Source organism: Lemur catta, chromosome 5, assembly GCF_020740605.2.
Source record: "Lemur catta isolate mLemCat1 chromosome 5, mLemCat1.pri, whole genome shotgun sequence".
Lineage (NCBI taxonomy): Eukaryota > Metazoa > Chordata > Mammalia > Primates > Lemuridae > Lemur > Lemur catta.
The window spans coordinates 16947246-16963600 of NC_059132.1; the positions used below are offsets into that span (position 1 = coordinate 16947246).

The following is a 16355-nucleotide window of genomic DNA, read 5'->3' on the forward strand; positions in this document are numbered from 1 at the left end:
TGATTAGAAAAGACTGAAGGTGTTGTGTTGGGTAAACTCATAACCTTTAAATATCTTTTTTTTTTTTTTTAAATTCAATGGTCAAATAAATTTACCAGGAAAAGATTTTTAATGGGAAAATTTTATCTTTGAGGTGATTTCCCCTGGGGTCTCTTTGCAACAACACAAACTCTGTACTTGTTTGAATCTTCTTCAGAAACATTGTCTAAATTTTATGTTTCATAAGAAGTGAGACCATGGCTTTAAAGAGAAAAGCCATACATCCCAGTGGGTAGCTGAAAGGCCCATTGTGAGTCTTACTCTTGAGCCTCCGTGTCCTCATCTGTAAAATGGAAACAATGTGATGAGATAGACTCATTCTGGTGGGAAGAAGCAGACAACGTACAAGAGAATTATGTACAGGAAAATTTGGGAGTGTGACGTTTCTATAAAGGAAACCCTAATGGGTGATGGGAGAGAGGCAGAGGGGGACTTCCTAGGGTCAGCACAGCCCTCCCTGGGAGGGGGCATTTGAGCTGAGAACTGAATGACCAGAAGGAGACAGTGCTGCAAAGGCCCTGGGGGAACCGAGCTTAGCATGTGTGGCAAGGAGCAGGCTGCCGGGTGGCTGAAGCAGAGCTTCTGCAGAGGGTGGGAGAAGACAGGTCAGAGACAACACACAGAGGACCCTCTAGGCCAAGGCGAAACAAACGTCTATTTTTGATTCCAACTAGATGAGAAGTCCTTTGGGGGCATGGAATGACCAGGTTTACAGTTTAAAACCATCCCTCTGGCTGCCGTGCGGAGGGACAGAGAGCACCCGCCAAGAGCAGCAGCAGAGAGACCCGCCGGGAGCTGCCCCCACTCCCCAGGTGCACAGAAAGCTCGGCACAGTTCTTGTCTCCTACGAGCTTTCCAACATCTTACTGACTATAATTTTTATGTGCAGTGGAGAATGGGTTCTATCTTTCTTTTTTTAACCTCAGTGGAATAAAAGAAAACTGACCCCCTACCTTCAGTTTCCTAAACAGAAGGTTCTCTAGTCAAATATGCTCAGGAAGTCAAAGACTTTACTCCCCTGGAAGACCCAGAGTGATTTCAGACCTCTGTTGCCATGTGTGCCTCTAGGATCTCAGCTGGGGCTAGTTCTGCTTCCCTCCCAAGGAAGAAAGACCCAGCACTTGGCCAGCTGGCAGTCGCCTCAAGGCCAAGTTTTTTTTCCTGAGCATTAGATATATTGCTTTCCTCTCTGGGAGCTGGTCGGGAACTCTGTTTATGGCTCCAGCTACATTTGCCACAAGGTCTTTGGACTGCAAGGGGAACCGTCATCCAACCCAATTAATAGAGACATGTTGCACTTTTAAGCTGTCCCCCACCCACCCAATCCATCAACATGATTAGCACACATTAATCAAGGCATTTACAATGGGTTCACCAAGCTTTGTCTCTCACTGGGGGAAGAAACTGGGCTATTTGGACATGAGAACCACAACCCTTCCAGAGTCCCCGAAGTCCCTAGCTTGGCTCTGCTAAATGCGCAGACAAGGTGAGTTATTAATTAACAAGTGAGATAAATGCGGGAATAGCATCCCTGAATCATGTCAAACCAATTTGGATGGTTACGGGATGGGGAGGAGGGGAAGGAGGCAGTGGGCGAGGTGTGGGTTTCATCTGTTCCAAGTGCTCTGGACAGACTCCAGTGTTATTTCTCCTCATTTAGACCTGGCTAGAGTGCCTTGGACGGCGTGCCCGGAGCCCCGGCCAGCATCCACAACTCCTCACCCAAGGCAGCCCACTTTGGAGCAGAGCGAGGAACCAAGCCTTGCAGATGGAGGTGGGGTGGGAAATACTGCTGCAAAGAGAAGCCAGGGTGGAGTCCTTAATTTAGGGAGCGAAATGGAGAAGAGCCCCTACCGGGGGTTACTGATCACACAGATCTGTGGCCTTGAGGACTCTCCATGGACACAGAATGAAGCCTCCGGGCGTACCCTGTGCTGGCCTTCCTCTTACGTCTGGAGGCTAATGTCCCTAATGTCCGCACTCCATGACAGTCCCTTTGCTATGTTCCTGCTGATCCAAGGGAGTCCCATTCCGGCAACCCTCACATGCTGGATTATATTAATAATCATAACAACATGTTTATACATCTTTTCAGATGAATGGTGAGCTCTTGGTGGACACATGTCACATTTTTTTTTAGTATTTCCAGAAGCCTATTTCCAGTGTCTAATATTTAGTAGACCCTTAACAAATGTTTGTTAAACCACAAATGAATAAGTTAATGGATGGATGGATGGGTGGGTGGGGGGATGAATGGATGGATGGACGAACTCACACCTTAATGACAGAGAGTTAAAGATTTTTAAATTTTGAAACAAACATCAGTCACCTCTCCAATTAGGGATGGAAGAGTACTTCTAAAACATACTGAAGTTATTCACTAAGAAACTAAACATGAAGATGTGTTTGTGTCTTTTCAATTACTTATTTCTTCTTGGAATAAAATTCCTTTCTTTTTACTTCATTCTTCTTGTGTTCTGGGGATATGAAGGATAGGGGATTTGGGGTATAGACTCTCTATCACTGGGCTGGGTCAGCCCAGTCAGGGGAAACCATAATTTAAAAAAGTTTTTCTCTAAATGTGGTCTGCAGAGCATTGTGTCAGATACTCTTGGTTAAAGTGCAGATTCCTGGATCCTATATCTAACTTAATAAATCAGAATCTCAAAAGTAGGGGCCTAGAAATCTGACTTTTAAACAACCTCTCCATGCAGTTACAGAGCACTGAAGCACAGGGTTACCACCTTTTGTGGTTCTATACTGGAAACATCATTGGTTGTGTTTCATCTATATACATTGTCTCTATTCCAGAAAATAGCATTAAATATTAATAACATTCATGCTAGTAGCAACCAATACGTGAGGGCATTCTATGAGCCAGGTAGCTCATAAAATACCATATATTTTCTCACTTATACTTCACACCAGCTAATGGCATTGGCATTATCATACCTATTTTGCAGACAAGAAAATTGAGACTTTGAGAAGGGAAGTGACTTGCGGAGTTGAGACACAAAAGCCAACTCCGAAGCCCAGGCCCTTAGCCATTACAATGGTCCAGTGTCACCTATTCAGAAACTGGAGACGTTAGGAAGCAGCAAAATGTTTTTCGGTGCTGTGCTGAAAATGGAACAGAGGGGAAAAAAGCCGTCTCTGCTAGCGTAGTCAGGAAGGAAGTGATGCATGGTGACTGCAGACAAGCTCAGAGGGGTAGGAAGGCTTCCTCCTACCCCTCTTTCTCCAGGCCAATGGCACTGCCTTGCCCGGAGCCACCGGCCACCGGCCACCGGAGCTTCGGACAGACTCCCCTGCTGGCTTGAAATGATGGGAGTTGGGCTTTGTGCGGAGAGAGGATCGGGCTCCTGACTCTAAGTTCTGGGTGACAAAAGGGAGTTAGGGAGAAGTAAGGGCTGTCTCACCAGGCCAGACAGTCTAACGACACCTCCTCACCTTGCGGTTCCCACTTTTAGAGGAAATCTACACCCTCTCTCCTACCCCTGGCTGTGATGAACTAAATCTCGCACCTCTGTCTGGGTGGTGATAATTAAATATTATCTGCCTGTCACTTGGTGCACATGTTGTGTGTATTCTCAGACTTTAATGAGCTGGTATTTGTCTTCTGTAAGCAAAAATATTTCTTTGAGTCTCTTCTTTTTCAAATTGGGGTGAGCAGTTCAAGTGAAGATCTCTCACTATTAAAAAGACAGTCCGCTGGCTGGCATGTCTGTCTGAACCGTTCCCACTTCTTTTCAGTGGCAATGGCAGGTAAAGCCTGTCCCCGCAGAATCAGCCATGGCTTTCTGAGGTTACCCTGGTGGTCACCTAGCTGCGGGGGTTTGGAGACTTTGAAAGCCATGGGAGTGAACAGGGAGGGAGGTGGCATGAACTGTTTTTGTGGGGGATATTCTAAGGCAGCCTTTTCCAGCAGGGTTTGAAAATATGTGACTGAAAATTTTCTCAACTCTTCCAAAGAAGGTACTTTTGCTGGTACCACTCTAGATGCATAGGAGAGAAGTTAACTCATTGCATAGTGATTATCTTAGGATAGCGGCTCTCAAGAGGACCTGCATCAGTGTCACCTAGGTATTTACTAGAAATTCAGATTCTTGCACCCCACCCTAGACCTACAGGATCAGAAACGCTAGGGGCAGGGTTCAGTACTCTGTTTAATCAAGCCCTTCAGATGGTTTTGCTGCAAGCTGAAGTTTCAGAACTAGCAGCGGCACTAAAGTTCCAGGGCTTAATTCTCTCAGAGGAACCCAGCTTGAAAAAGGCTAATAAGGGCTTCAAATATCTCTATCTGTATTTGTATCTTTATCCGTCTCAGTTTAAAATAAAGAATGTATATCACTTTGAGTTTTTTTTTTTTTTTTTTTAAAGTAGAGTCTTTTGAGATGGAAAAATGATTTGCCTTTTCCAGTCTGCTTTGGAAGATTGCTCTATTATTTCCCCCATTCATGAGATTTATAACAAATGTGTCCACTGCAGCTGCTCCCCCGGCCTGCATTCATGTTCTGCCTGGTTGCCTCTCTGACCCACTGCCAGGTTGTAAACCACACGCACAGCCGCCCTGAGAACTCTCAAAGCGGGACCCAGCCTGGGGCAGAACTCCCACCCCCACCCAAAACAAACAAAAGGAGTGGTGTAATTAGTGTGCTGCAGGATGGGATCTGGAGTTGATGAGCAACAACTTTAATATTTATCAATAAACAGCAAAGTGCTTAGCACACCTCCTAGGGAAGTAATTAACCATAAAAAGGATACTCTACACTGAGGAATCTCCTCCAAAAAAAGAACTCAGTTAATTGTGAATCGCTTACGCCAGGTGAGAGAGAATTGGTGTCTACCTCTCTTACCTGACATAAGCAACTCTGAATTAACTGGGAGTTTCTTTTTATAAACACCGGCCGTGCCTTTTTTTTCTTTGTGGTTAATTACTTCCTTGGGAGGTTCATTTTAATAGTTCCCATAACAAGGCCGTTATTGTCTTTAGCATAATCACTGCCTCATTCACTTTTGTGGCCTGCCTTTCTGATGCTGTGCCTCTGCCTGCCAGGAGGAACCCTGAATTGTGACCACTGGGAAGTCCCTAGTCCCAGACGGGGCAGCGCCTCTTCTACTAGCCCCACCGCTTTGGGAATCTGGCTTTGGGAATCTGGCTTTCTCCCGGTGGGGGCTGGGATCAGGGGTGGGGCTGGTGGAGAGGGAGGTGAGTGGTGCAGGCATGTTGGGGAGACCGAGTCTCCCGAGTGCCCTCTCTCCCCTACGTGCAGCATCCCAGCCATTTGCTACGCGTTCAGCCACTGACACCCGGAACAGGGGCGAGCCAGCGACGCAGCTCCTTTCTGGAAGGAGAAGCTGATCTGTAAGCAACCGCCGTGCTCAGTGAAATCACTGGGGAGGCAGAAGCAAAAACAGTGAACCCTACCAGCAAAAGCAGTAGGATTCTGACTCTCTCTATCCAAAAATGCATTATGTAGTTACGCCTCACCTTGTTAAAAAATGAATTAAAGTGGCTTCTATTTTGGCTGTTTCAGGAAACAGAAAATGAATGAATGGGAGCCCTGTACATTGCATCAGGCCTCTAAATGGTTTTGATTATGTACTCCTATCAATGTAGGTATACCTGTTTATTTAGAAATTAAATATATGTACAATGGCGGTCACAGATTATGGAAACTGCAAGAAGTCCATTAAGAGGATGAGGAAAAATAAAAATAGAATGTCTAATACTCTCATCCATCACCCCGATGGGTTGTACCCCACTCTGGAGACCACTGAAGCTGACCTATTGGGCCATGAGGCAGGGGCTGACTTTGACCCGGTCGCTGATATTCCTGGACTGGCACGTAGCAGGGCTGTATACATTTTTGTGAAATCAAATAATCAGACTCATGGATCTTCTTACACTCTGAAACAACTTCTGCTCCCCCACCCGGCCCCGTGAATTCTGGGCAGTTAATGATTTTGGCCGGGGGTGGATCACACACCTGTACTAACATTACACAGTACTCTTAGGCCATCAAGTGGCCCTTGTGCTAACATTACCCCATTTAGCCCTGGAATCTTAGCATCCCATGGGGAAGTAGTACAGGAAAATTCAGCTCAGAAGTTTAGAATCAGGGTTGGAAAACTTTTCCTGCGAAGGGCCAGAGAGTAAATATATTAGGCGTTGACAGCCACGTGGTCTCTGTTGCAACTTAACTCTGCAGTTGGGGGTGAAAGGAACCAGAGACAAAACATAAACAAATGGGCATGGCCATATTCCAATAAATGGAGAGGTGTTGGCTAAAGGACATGAAGTTTCAGTTACACAAGATAAATTCTACCATATAGCATCGTGTCTATAGCTAACAATATTGTATATTTAAAATACTTGCTAAGAGAGGTAGACCTTACATTAAGTGTTCTTACCACCAAAAAACCCCCAAACCAAAAGAACCCCCCCAAACAATAATAACAATAAAAGAAGTAGGAAGAAACTTGGGGAGGTGACAGTTATGTTCATGGCCTTGCTGGTGGTGATGGTTTCACAGGTGTACACTTATCCCCAAATTCATCAAGATGTATACAGTAGTCCTCCCTCTTATCTGCAGTTTGTTTTCTGCAGTCAACCATGGTCTATAGAAATATTAAGTGGAAAATTCAAGAAATAAACAATTCATAAGTTTTAAATTGCACACTGTTCTGAGTGGTGTGCTGAAATCTCTTGCCATACTACTCCGTCCCCCCTGGGACGTGAATCACCCCTTCATCCAGTTTGTCCACACTAGAGGCTTCCCACCCATTAGTCAGTAGTGGCTCGGTCATCAGATGGAAAAAAAACAGAGTATCTATAGAGTTCAGTACAATCCTTGGTTTCAGGTGTCCACTGGGGGTCTCAGAACGTATGTCAGCCAACAAAGGGGACTACCATGCATTAAATATGTACGGCTTCTTATAGGTCAAGTATATTTCCATAAAGTGGTTTAAAAGAACTTTATAGACACTGAAATCTGAACTCCACATAATTTTCACTGGTCATGAAATATTTTTCTCTTTTAGATTTTTTTCCCTCCAACCATTAAAAATGTGAAAACCATTTTTAGCCCACAGGCCAGACGGAGTTTGCCGACAACCGGTTAGAACATGACCTTAGGAGCCGCAGCTGGGCTTGGGTCTCAATTTTACTAGTGGTGGTTGGACTATCTTGAAAAAGTTACTTAACCATTCTCCAAGGCTTGGTCTTCTCATCTGTAAAGTGACATCTCAAAGGGCTGTAAGGACGAAGGCATGCGTTGCTTATGACATCTTAGGGCAGTGTGCAGCGCACATTGTCATCACCATTGTCATTGACTGTAACTCCCAGGCCTGAAAGGTCTGGCAGGACAAGTGACCCCAAAGGCAGCACCAGGGCCCAGTCACCTTTCTGTGGCAGGGGGCACTTGAACGTTCCAAGCCAGCACCAAACCCCAGAGCCTCCAGCCCACATATCCGGGAGTCCCCCTGCCTGTTCTCCGCTGCATTTGCTTCAAAGGAAATGTTACAACGGCGTTTGACAATAGTGCAGGGGACGTCTTTCAGGAGAAGCATGAGTCATGACGAAAGCATAGACAACGCCGTGCTCTTGAGGGGCTGGGAATTAGAAGACGCTTGCTTACCTCCCTCATTATCCTTGTTATCTGCACAGGAGGTTTCCATGGCAACGTTGCATCCGGGCCCTCTCCAGCCGGTCTGGCAGACACACTGCCAGCTGTTCTGACCCAGTGTGCATCTCCCGTTACCGTTGCACAAATCAGGGCAGCCATCTGGTGGGAGAAATGGAGAGGATGAGGAGGAGGGACGCGGGGCCGAGCCGGGAGGCAGGGGGGCCATGCAGAGGGAAGCAAGGCCGCAGGGCAGCCACGGGGCCAGCCTCACAGTGGGGCCCGCGCCTGCCTTCCAGAGAGTCGGGGGAGCAGGCGACACATGCAGGTGCAAGACAGCGGGGGCCGCAGATGCAGGGGTCCCCAGTGACAGCAGACCTGGGTGAAGGGGTCAGAGGCAACCTTCCCAAAGCGGGGAGTTCAGTGACATCCCAGACAACTAAACCAGCGCTGAGCTGACTAGCTAGGCTGGGACTGCCAGTCCGTAGCTCAGGATGGTGCTGCCTCAAAACAAGCTTCTCGTTTTCCTTCTTCCTTTCATCCTTCCTTCCCTTCCTTCCTCTCTCTCTCTTCCCTTCCTTCCTTCCTTCTCTTTCTTCCCTTCCTTCCTTTCTTTCTCTCTCTTTCTTTCTTTTTCTCTCTTTCTTTCTCTCTTTCCTTCTCTCTTTCTTTCTCTTTCTTTTTTCTAGAAGTGCCTTTTGTAGAAGAGAACAAATTCCCTATCAACCCAGGATGGAGGCAAAGTGCCCACCATCTTTCAGAGTTTTAAAGCTATATTTACATATGATTATCAGGAGCGTTCCACGACTGAGGATCTGCTGGGCTATTTTCATGTTCTTGTACAGGTAATATTTAGGTTTAAGGGGGCACTTAAAAACGCTGGCTGTTTATCACTCAATCCATGTACGGCACAACTTAAAAATACTGCCAGAATTGAAGGCTGTGAAAGGAATAGGCGCTGGGTGTCCAGAGGAATATACATGTGCGTGGGGGAAGGGCAGTGGAGTATGGGTAATTCTTATTTTTTGACTTTCTTTTCGTTCTTTTCTGTGCATGTGTGTGTGTGTGTGTGTGTGTGAGAGAGAGAGAGAGAGAGAGAGAGAGAGAGAAATCAGCCGCCTACCTGATGCCCTACGTGCTCCAGCACCCAAAATGACCATAGCTACCACTCTCCCGACCTGAGATTGGACCAAGGGAGCCTGGGGGGGGGAAGGAGGAACAGGGGGGCACTGGAGAGGGAAGGGAGAGGTCTCGCTCACACAGCCTCTGTTGCCCTTAACAAGATGTAGAGAAAAGCAGAGAATTGGTAGAATGTGGCCACACCCACAGAACCTACTTACTGGTAAGAATTCCTAGATATGTTTTCATTTTTCTTTCTTTTAACAGCTTTACTGGGGCATAATTCACATACCATAAAATTCACTTGTTTTAAGTGTACGATGCAATGACTTCTAGTAAATTTACAGAGTTGTGCACTCTAAGCATGTTTTCTTACTTCATTTAAATATACTCCAATGACCATTAATTTCACTGTCCCCACAAAGTAACTTCTATGACTAACTATCTCTGTCTTGAATCTTATCTCTCTACCTCTGCCACCATTTCTATTCCCATCTTTTTCTATTTTTAAACCGCACAAAGTGCAGGCTGGGTTGGGCCGTGACGGAGACAGGAAGAGCTTTATAATGAAGGAGGTAATTGATTTGAAACCTTCCTGGCCCAAATCTTGTGCATCGAATGCGGGCATCTCCCTTGCTTCTCTCTCCGGCCTTCCAGAGGCCTTTGTCTAGTGTCTTCCCTCTCTTCTCTTGAGTGTCCCCTATGAGGATGCTGATGAACCTAATTTGTGCGTGTGACAGTGGTGGGAATTTAAAGGACTCCTCCTAAGAAGAAAGGTCTCGAGGATCTGCAACCGAGTTTTACTTCTTTAAGAAGAGGAGTTTTGCTCTTCGGTGCTTGTTGCCTCTCATGCTTTCCAGAATGTGCTATGGCTTAGGCCCTGCGAGAAGAGGGTATGCAACAGAGGAGATCTGCGTGGGGCGGTCTGTAGCGAAGCTGAGCTGCCTTGAGAGAGCAGACCAAGAGACCGTTAGCAGGGAATCTGTTTGCTTTTTTGCTGCACAGCCTAGCACTAAATCCCGCATGCAAATGAATGAAGCACCGGTGTTTGCACACCTCGAGAAAGGCTTGCTCGGTCTCCACACCCATCCTCACAAAGCCCAGATTTACGTTTCCATAGTTTTCCTTACCAACGAGGTGACCGTGGCCCTGCCTGGAAAGCCCTTGTGTGTGTTGTGAGAGAGAGCTCGGAAGGGAAGCCACCCTCAGACTCAGAGAAATGCCACAAACGTTTCTGCAGGAGCAAAATGGAACTCGGTAGGAAAAGCCCAAAAGACATTTCACAGGTTCCCAAGGAAAAGAGAGTAACTCCGACCTCCAGCCCCCTCCAGCTTTACAATTTCCCCCAGTGGAGTTTTGGGGACAGGATCACAGAGAACACACTAAATGACAGACCTACCAACGTTCACTCGGCAGGGAATCTATTTGTTGGTGCTTTGTTATTTAGCTACTTTGAGGTCTCATGTCTCACTACAGTCATGCCCAAAGTCTCAACAGAAGCCTCATTGTATAGAAAACCCATGTCCACTACATAAAAATCTAAATTTGCAAAGAATGCTAGCACGTCAGGCAGAGATACACACTCAAAATACGTATGTTCCTAGATCGAAGGCTGGGCTTTTTCCCCCCTTCGCTTTCTCTCCTGATTTCCCTTCCCCTCCAGCCCCTGCAGACCAACTGAAGTGAGATAAACAGACCACAGTGGCGGGTTTTCTCCACATCATATGAAGAAGATGAAAACATGAACAGTAGGAAGCTGGCAAATCTCTGAGAAGTTTCAGGGCAGCTGGGAATTAATGGACAGGACTTTGCTTTTAGCTTGAAGAGGAAGAAAGCAGCCCTGGCAGGTGCGTGGCGTTGCTAGGCAACCCCAAGCTACCCCCAGCACAAGTTCATCCTACGGGTGGCCTTCTGAGGAGGTGACTCTTTGTGTTTGTAAAGTGCAAAGCCAGCTTCTGATTGAGGAAAAACAAAATATAGGAAGTCATTAGTCTGGAGGGCAAACGGGTATCAGGTGGCGGCTATTCTCTGGAAAGGATGTGACCGAAGTCGGATTGGGTTTATGGGCTCACACTCGGGGGTCTGATAAGTCTCCTGTGTGAGGCCTCTGGATTCCAGGCTAGCACTGCTGACCCCTTGAGTGTCTGCCTCCAAGACCACTGAAATAGGGTCCCTTGGGGAACACCTGTTTCGTTCCTTGTTTATGCAGCTAGAGCAAGCCGGCTGCCTGGAGGCTTCAGGTTCTCTCATGACCCTAGACAACTGTGTCTCCCTTCCTCTCTCCAGGGACAGATAGCATTGTCACAATTTGAGGAGGATGCTACTGACGTCGGTTGAGTAGAGGCCAGAGGTGCTGCTCAACACCCTACAGAGTTCAGGACAGCCCCCACAATGAAGAAAGATAGAGCCCCATGTGTCAGCAGTGCCAAGGTTGAGAAACCTTGTCCTAGACATACAGCCCCACGAGCTCCGAGACTTGGTGGTTTGCTGTTGGATCCCAGAGCCTGGTCCAGTTTCAGGCACACAGTAGGTGCTTGAATGAATGGAAAACAACTCGGCGGTGTGGTATCATTTCACTCTCACCTATATCTACGAACTCTTCTGAGGGTCACGAGAAGATATTAGGGACCTCCCTTTCCAAGGTTAAAAATTCCCTTCCCAGGGAGACATTTCAAGGCCACCAGTAAGATTTTGGTCTGTTTTTTTTATCATATCCCAACCTATGGTGAACTGATGCAGAAATCGGGGATTAAAAAAACAAACCCTAAAATATCCCCTTGGATTCTGATGGCTCCTGAATCTTCAACTGCAGTCTTCTGACCTCCAGGCCTGGACTCCAACTTGCACCTGGACATCCCCATCTGTTCACCTAGAAGCATCTCAAACTCAACGGAATCTGGCCTCTTTACCCTTCTTCCCTGCACGCTCTGATGCCTTGATCAGTGAATGGTACCTCCATATGCCCCATTGCCCAAGAATGAAACTTCCTCCCGCCTCCTACCTTTCTCTCACCTCTTGTATCTAATCCCAACCACATCCTGCCTAATTTTCCTCTTAACTGTAACTAGTCCTACCTGTCCTTCCTCCTAAATATCTCGGAGTCTGCCTTCTACTCCTAACCCTACTGCCCTTACAGTAACTCTAGCCATCCTCATCTTTGGTCCGGACTCTTGTCAAAGCCTCCTACCCCTCCTCCCTGCCTCCAGTCTTGCACCAGCCTCCATTTCTCTCCATTCTGGTTACTGTGGGAACACTTCAGTAGCTTTCCATTGAGCCCTGAGCAAAGTCCGAAGTCCTTAACTTGGCTTGCAGACCTCACATGAACTGGCTCTTACCACGTCAGCCTATCTCAGTACCATTTTAGGCTTTGGTCCAACTTAAGCCACTTGTCCTTTCCTTACCTCCCTAACTGCAATCCATCCTTCAGATCCCCATTCAGAAGTCATCTCCTCCTGGAAGCTTTTCCAAAACTCCCAAGCTCAGGCGAGATGCACTTGTCACGACAGCTTTATCATTTCCTTTATGCCACCCTATCCACCCTACTGTATCACAACTGTCTGGCACCTCCTTGATTCTTGCTAGGCCATGTGGCAGCCCTTCCTTGAGACATTTTATTGTCATCTGATAGAAAATTATCATAATAAATGTGCATATTGTCATTGCCTACAATTTGAATGGTGCCCCTAGAATAGTGCAGTGTACAACTGAGCAGCTGCCCTGGGCACTCCTGCTATGGTGTAAACGCATTGGAGGAGGGACTATGTCTAGTTTGTTTACTTTTGGATTGCCAGTACTCAATAAATAGTTGGGGGGAATGATGAATGAATAACTTCTAACTGAAATCAGCATCTCCAATGCCTTTGGCAGAGAGGAAATGGAATAGTTTCCAAGACTTTCTACATATAAATTCCAACCATTAAAAAAAAAGTCTGTCAACACAGTTACCAGGTAGACAGGCTTTTTGCCTTAACAAAAATTAGGCATGAGCAAAATAATGTCTACGGTACAGTAAAAAGGGGACCATAAATGCACTTGAAGAAAGCTGTAATTACCATAAAAGGCTTTTCTAAAAAAGCATCAAGAAATGTTCTGCCATGTGTGGCAATTTAGAGGTAGAAATAAGTGGCTAATATTGCATAGGGGGTATGGAGAGAGAAACAGGATTTTAATATTCAACGTCAAACAAACCTAAGAAAAGCATAGAAGGCAACACCCTCCTCAGATGGAAATGCAAGCGCAAACACAAAACGGGCTGCATGTCAATGCAGCAGATGACAAGAAACGCCAAAGAAGTGACACAGCCCTGTTCGGTTCAGGAGACCATTAGGAGAGCTACTCCTGGGTTAAATCCTTGTGGAAAGTTTTGTTGTTGTTTTTTTTTTCCAATTAGGGAGAAAACCTTTACCTGGTTTAGAATCAGAGCTCTGGAAGTGAAACCTAAATCTGCCTCTTGCTGTCTGTGTGAACTTGGGCCAGCAGATTTACCTCTCTGAGCCTCAGCCTGTTTGTAACACTATATATTTTACCGATTAATCTTATTTGTTGGCCCTCCCAATAGAATACAACCTCCAGGAAGGTAGAGATTTTTGCCTCTTTTGTTTATTGAGATAGTCTCAGTGGTTAGAAAAAATGGTTGGCATATAGGAGACACTCAATAAATGTTTGCTGATTGAATAACTTAACAGGGATGATGACAATACCGTACTTCTTTTTTTCACAGACGACAGAGGTATTAAATAAAATGCTAAAGGCAAAGATTTTAGCAGAGCTGGGCACATTGTAAGTGCTCAGTAGATAGTAACACTTATTATTAGTGTTGATATAGTTGTTGTTACTACAAATATTGTCATTAGTGGTAGACTTTCTCTTCGTGGCATAGCCCGAAGTGCAGGTTACTCCCAGATCAGGAAGAAAGCAAGAGCCTGCCCTGTTTCAAGTTAATAAGTGGGGTTTCTCTGCTGTCCTCAGTGTGTGACTGTGTTGTGTCCTAGGAAATCCTCATTCCCTTGACGACCACCAGCCCCAAATCCAACAATGCCACGGTGGTCTGCCTGAGTGGGAAGAAAACCCAGTGAAGCTAGAAGCAATTATGAGGCTCAGGAGAGTCAAAGACACAATAAATGGGGGCTTTTTCTCTCCTGGGAAGAATTGTACTCCTGAATATTAACTTAATTAGGAACAGCTCCCTACCACCTCCCCCACCCCGCAACTGTTTTAAATATCAGTGTTTTCCTGGAGCTGTGCATTATTGGTATTAAGAAGCACGCACCGGAAATTATTTAATAATAGCATTTGTCATTACATTCCAGAGCTCTTTATAGTTGAAAACAGCTGAGGTGTTGGGGATCGGGGATCACCAGGGGTTCAGTAGCCATTTATACTAAACAGCAGTGGCAAATGCTCAGAAAATTAATCCAATGCTTCGAGACACTCTGGGGAAAACCTCCAAGTAATTTTGGAAGACTGGCTGCCAGAGAAACATTCTGGTCTCTGGAAAACGGCAGGGCTTGTCCCTGTTGCTCACCCGTGTGTGCAGGAGGGAGCTGTGGGGGGACTCTGTTTCCAGGCGCGAATTGGCATGGACACGCAGCTATGAACCTGCCCTTACACAGCTGTCCCTGCTTTGTTAGAAAAGACGTGGGAAATAGAGAGAGGCAGATGTTTCCCTTTGTTTCAAGTGTCTGCCTGTCTTTAAGGGTTCGTGGAGATGCAAGTGTTGGGGATGCCGGGCTGGAGGCGCTGGGAAGGCCAGTGATCCTTCCCATGGTCTGCAGCTTGTCTTTGGCTCGAAAGGCAGGAATCACTCCCCGCCACCCAGCAGCAACAGAAACGGCAGAGCCTCCGTGAGACCATGTACATTTGGATCCAGCTGTCTGTGCCGCATGTTTCCTGCATGCACCTGGATCCTCACTGAGCTGCATCATCTCTGCCTGCGCGGAAAAGGAAGGCAGTCGGCTCAGCCTTAGCCGTGGGAGAAAGAAGGAAAAACGATCCTTTCACCATTTGAAGAAAAAGGAGAAAGAAAGATGCATCTTATTTTGGACTGTTTTGATGTTTCAAGCTTTTATTAATACTTTCCTTTTCCAAGTAGAGGATTATGGGAGGGGGAGACTGAAGGTTTGGGCAGCAGTGACTGCGAACAGCTCTTCCCGGGAGGGAAACCCCATGTCAGTTACTTAGTGAATTCAAAGTGAATCACCATTATCAACCAGATGCGTTGGGATCCAACGCGGCCTGTGCTTTCCTTGCAGTGCCTGCTTGGGTCCCTTGGAACATCACCTTTCTTTATTCCCCTTCACCTAATCAAAAGGGCTAGTTCTGGGAGTGAATATCACTATGTTGCTAAAGGACACACGAATTCGTGCCATGCACCTGCTGAAAATCCTCTAGGGGTTTCTCCCATTGCTTTACATTAGGGCAATGCTTCTCAAGGTATGGTCCTGGGACCAGCGGTAGCATCACCTGGGAACTTGTTAGAAATGCACATTCTTGAGGTCCATCCTGGACCTACCGAATCAGAACCTCCGGGTAGGGCCCAGGTACCTGCATTTTAACAAGCTCTCTGGGGGATCCAGATGCCTGTTCAACGTGAGAGCCACTGCTTTAGGATTAAGTCCTAACCCTCTAAACCAGCCTCGAAGGCCCTGCATTATCTGGCTCTGCCCTTTTTTCCCTTCTCATCTCATGTCACTTCTATCTCTGCTCTCTGGGCTTTAGCTACATCGCCCTGCTATGTTCTAGAACATAGCCTAGATCCTTCCTTGGGATTTTGCAGATCCCTCTCTCTGAACTACACTCCCTGCATGCTCCTTAGCTAAAGCCATTCACCCTGGGCTCAGCTGGTCCTTGCTTGGGGACGACTTTCCTGACTTCCAGCTCAGGGTTCCTCTCCATTACACGCTTTCACTGCACCCTCCCCTCCTCCTCCACAGCACTCATCATGCTTCTAATTAATCCTTTATTTAAAGCAGAGGGTCTCAACTGGGCTGTGCACTCAACTGGGAGCCTCAAAAAATCCCGGTGTTAGGCTGCGCCCCCATTAAATTAGAATCTCTGTGGGTCAGACACCCAGGCATCAGGTTCTCCCCCGCCCTTTGTTTAATAGCTACCATGTGATTCTTACATGCAGCAGAGGCTGAGAACCATTGGTTTGATGTCCATCTTCTTGGGAGCCTCTAAACCTCGAGAGTGTCAAGACTTTGGCTCAGCTGTTTATGGCTGTTTTCCCAATGCCCACCCTAGTGCATTAAAGATATCTGTTGAATGGATGCATTAAAAAAAACTGTGTGGTGTTTCTTTGCTGCTTCATTAGGTCCTTAATTCAGCAGCCACGTAAAAGGAAGTGCTTCCTGCAGGCCACACTTCTAGCTTCTGGAAGGATGACACGTTCCCAAGCAAAAGCAGCAGCTGGTTGCAGCACAGGGGCCCAAACCAAGCTGACGACAGGGGCTGTGTGTGAAAGTGGCGTGGATCCCTGCCTTTCAACTTGCAAGAAGCAGATACCTCCAGACTGGAAGAGACAGACTAGTGCACCCAGTGAGCAGAAGAGAAGGCACACTGGTAGATGAAGAG

General features: G+C 46.6%; 1 protein-coding gene across 4 annotated transcripts in view; it reads right to left on the reverse strand.

Moving 5' to 3' along the window:
* The window catches only part of TENM2 (teneurin transmembrane protein 2), a 1161672-nt gene that overhangs the window by 78564 nt on the left and 1066753 nt on the right, over positions 1-16355 (reverse strand). For all 4 annotated transcript variants that reach the window (XM_045551217.1, XM_045551218.1, XM_045551220.1 and 1 more), the window contains one exon: positions 7680-7826. In XM_045551217.1, the coding sequence (XP_045407173.1) occupies positions 7680-7826 (147 nt within the window). The remainder of the gene's footprint in view (positions 1-7679; positions 7827-16355) is intronic.